The sequence below is a fragment of the Calidris pugnax genome, unplaced genomic scaffold (genome assembly GCF_001431845.1).
Source record: "Calidris pugnax isolate Ruff unplaced genomic scaffold, ASM143184v1 scaffold133, whole genome shotgun sequence".
NCBI lineage: Eukaryota > Metazoa > Chordata > Aves > Charadriiformes > Scolopacidae > Calidris > Calidris pugnax.
In genome coordinates this window covers 2,022,575-2,024,450 of record NW_015090977.1, presented here as the reverse complement: position 1 = coordinate 2,024,450, position 1,876 = coordinate 2,022,575, and the positions used below count along the sequence as shown (strand labels likewise).

General features: G+C 67.0%; 1 protein-coding gene across 1 annotated transcript in view; it reads right to left on the bottom strand.

Moving 5' to 3' along the window:
* The window catches only part of GIT1 (G protein-coupled receptor kinase interacting ArfGAP 1), a gene marked incomplete at its 5' end in the record, with an annotated part of 6,867 nt that extends 5,502 nt beyond the window's left edge, over positions 1–1,365 (bottom strand). The window contains 7 exons of the mRNA XM_014953006.1: positions 54–96; positions 189–283; positions 381–511; positions 622–708; positions 795–900; positions 1,001–1,113; positions 1,222–1,365. Coding sequence (XP_014808492.1) covers positions 54–96; positions 189–283; positions 381–511; positions 622–708; positions 795–900; positions 1,001–1,113; positions 1,222–1,365 — 719 coding nt within the window. The remainder of the gene's footprint in view (positions 1–53; positions 97–188; positions 284–380; positions 512–621; positions 709–794; positions 901–1,000; positions 1,114–1,221) is intronic.
* Positions 1,366–1,876: the final 511 nt, after the last annotated feature.

Genomic DNA, 1,876 nt, shown 5'->3' with positions numbered 1-1,876 from the left:
GCCCAGCGGGGACACGGGACAGGGCAGCGGGGCCGCGGGCACTGGGCACTCACCTGTCAGCCATCTGCGGGATGATGTAGTGCCCATTCTTGTGGTCTGTGTAAAGAGAGGGGGGGTAAGCAGGACCCCACGCCCCCCACCCGCCAAAGGCTGAATTTCCCCCCCACCCCAGGGACCCCCGTGCTCACCTGGCTTTCTGCCACAGAGGTAAAATGCCAGCCGGTCGGTCAGCTCGTACTGGCACTCCACCAGCCGCTCCGCCAGCTCGTGCTGGGCTGCCTGCCTGTGAGAGGACAGGCAGGAGTGATGCCCACCCTAAGTTGGCAGAGGGGGGGGTGGTCTGTAGGCAGGGGTGACCCCTTTTCTTTCCCCTCCCTCACCTGGCGTAGTCGATGGGGGTCCGGCCGTTGACATCGGGTGCCCCGGGGTCGGCGCCGTAGACCACCAGCAGCTCTGCCTGCAGGATCTGCCCGGCTTTGGCGGCCACGTGCAGCGGCGTCGTGCCCTTCTCCTGCGGGCACGGGGAACCTCAGCCCCACAGCCTGCCCGTGGGACGGGGCTCTGGGACACCCCCCCACCTCAAGCAGGTCCCCAGGGACCCCGATCCCCACCAGCACTCACCGGGTGGAAGAAGTTGGCCTGGGCACCCAGCGAGAGCAGGCGCAGGCAGGTCTCCAGGTTGCCCGTCCGCACGCTGGAGTGCAATTGCTGCAGAGGAAAGAGCAGGTAAGGGGGAGGATCTCTCCCCACCACCAAGTGGGGGGGTTCTCTGCACCCCTACCCTGTCCCCCCACCTTGCTGAGGTCCTTGGCGGTGACGCCGTCGTCGTCCCGGCAGGGCAGCTTGTGGACGAAGGCCAGCATCTGGTACTTGGCGCGGATGAACTCTGACTTGGTGGGGCTGGAAGGGGGGGTGCCCGGCAGGTTGCGGGGTTGGGGGGTGCCTGGCTGGCACAGATTCCCCCACACCATCCTCCCCAGGGCACAGGGGGGCCACTTACTGCACTTTGTCCTGGGGGTTTGCCTTCCGGCGCCCGCTCTGCACCTGGGCTGGATCCAGCAGCGAGTGCTCCCAGATGGAGTTGGCCCCGTTGCTCGCCAAGGTGTGCACCATCTGTGAAGGGGGAGGCAGAGGTGGGTGGGCTTGGGAGGGAGGGGAGAAGGTCCCTGTGTGTGTGTTTCATCCCCCCATCATGTCCCCCACCACGGGGCTGGCACCCACCTGGAGCAGGGTGGCGGGCCAGGGGCTGTGGCGCAGGTGCTTGACGATGGAGATGTGGCGGCCCAGGCTGCGGTGCACGCTGCAGCACTCGTCGCAGATGAGCACCCCGCGGTTGATGGAAGCCCAGCCGGGGTCTGCGGGGTGACACAAGGGGTGTCACCGGGTGTCCCCACCGCCGTAGTCCCCTCCCCAACCATCCCACTGCTGCCAGGAGGTGGTGGTGGGGGGATGCATTGCCACGGTAACTGTTTCCCTGGTGACAGCGAGGGGCTCAGCCCATCACCAGGGGAAACCCACAGGTTTCCCGTAGCAACCAGGCACCAGCCAAGGGGGTGGGGGGTGGGGGGCAAGATTTGGCCTCCCCCATCAGGAAGGAGGGTGGCTGGTGGCAGGGACGATGCCAGCTCTGTGGCAGTGCACCCTGAGCAGGGTCACTCTGACTGGCCGTAGCACCCATCGAGGCCATGCAGCCCATGAGCCCCCCAACTGGGCGTTTTTTGGGGGGTGGTGTGTTTGTTTGGGGGCGGAGCGTGCCCCCTAATGGGTGGGCACCCCCAGCCCACAGCCTCCCATGTAGGGTGGTCACTGGCTTTGTAGCCTCCGCACCCCATCCCCAGCCAGCCCCACAGGGCACCCCACAGGGCACCCCAGCTCT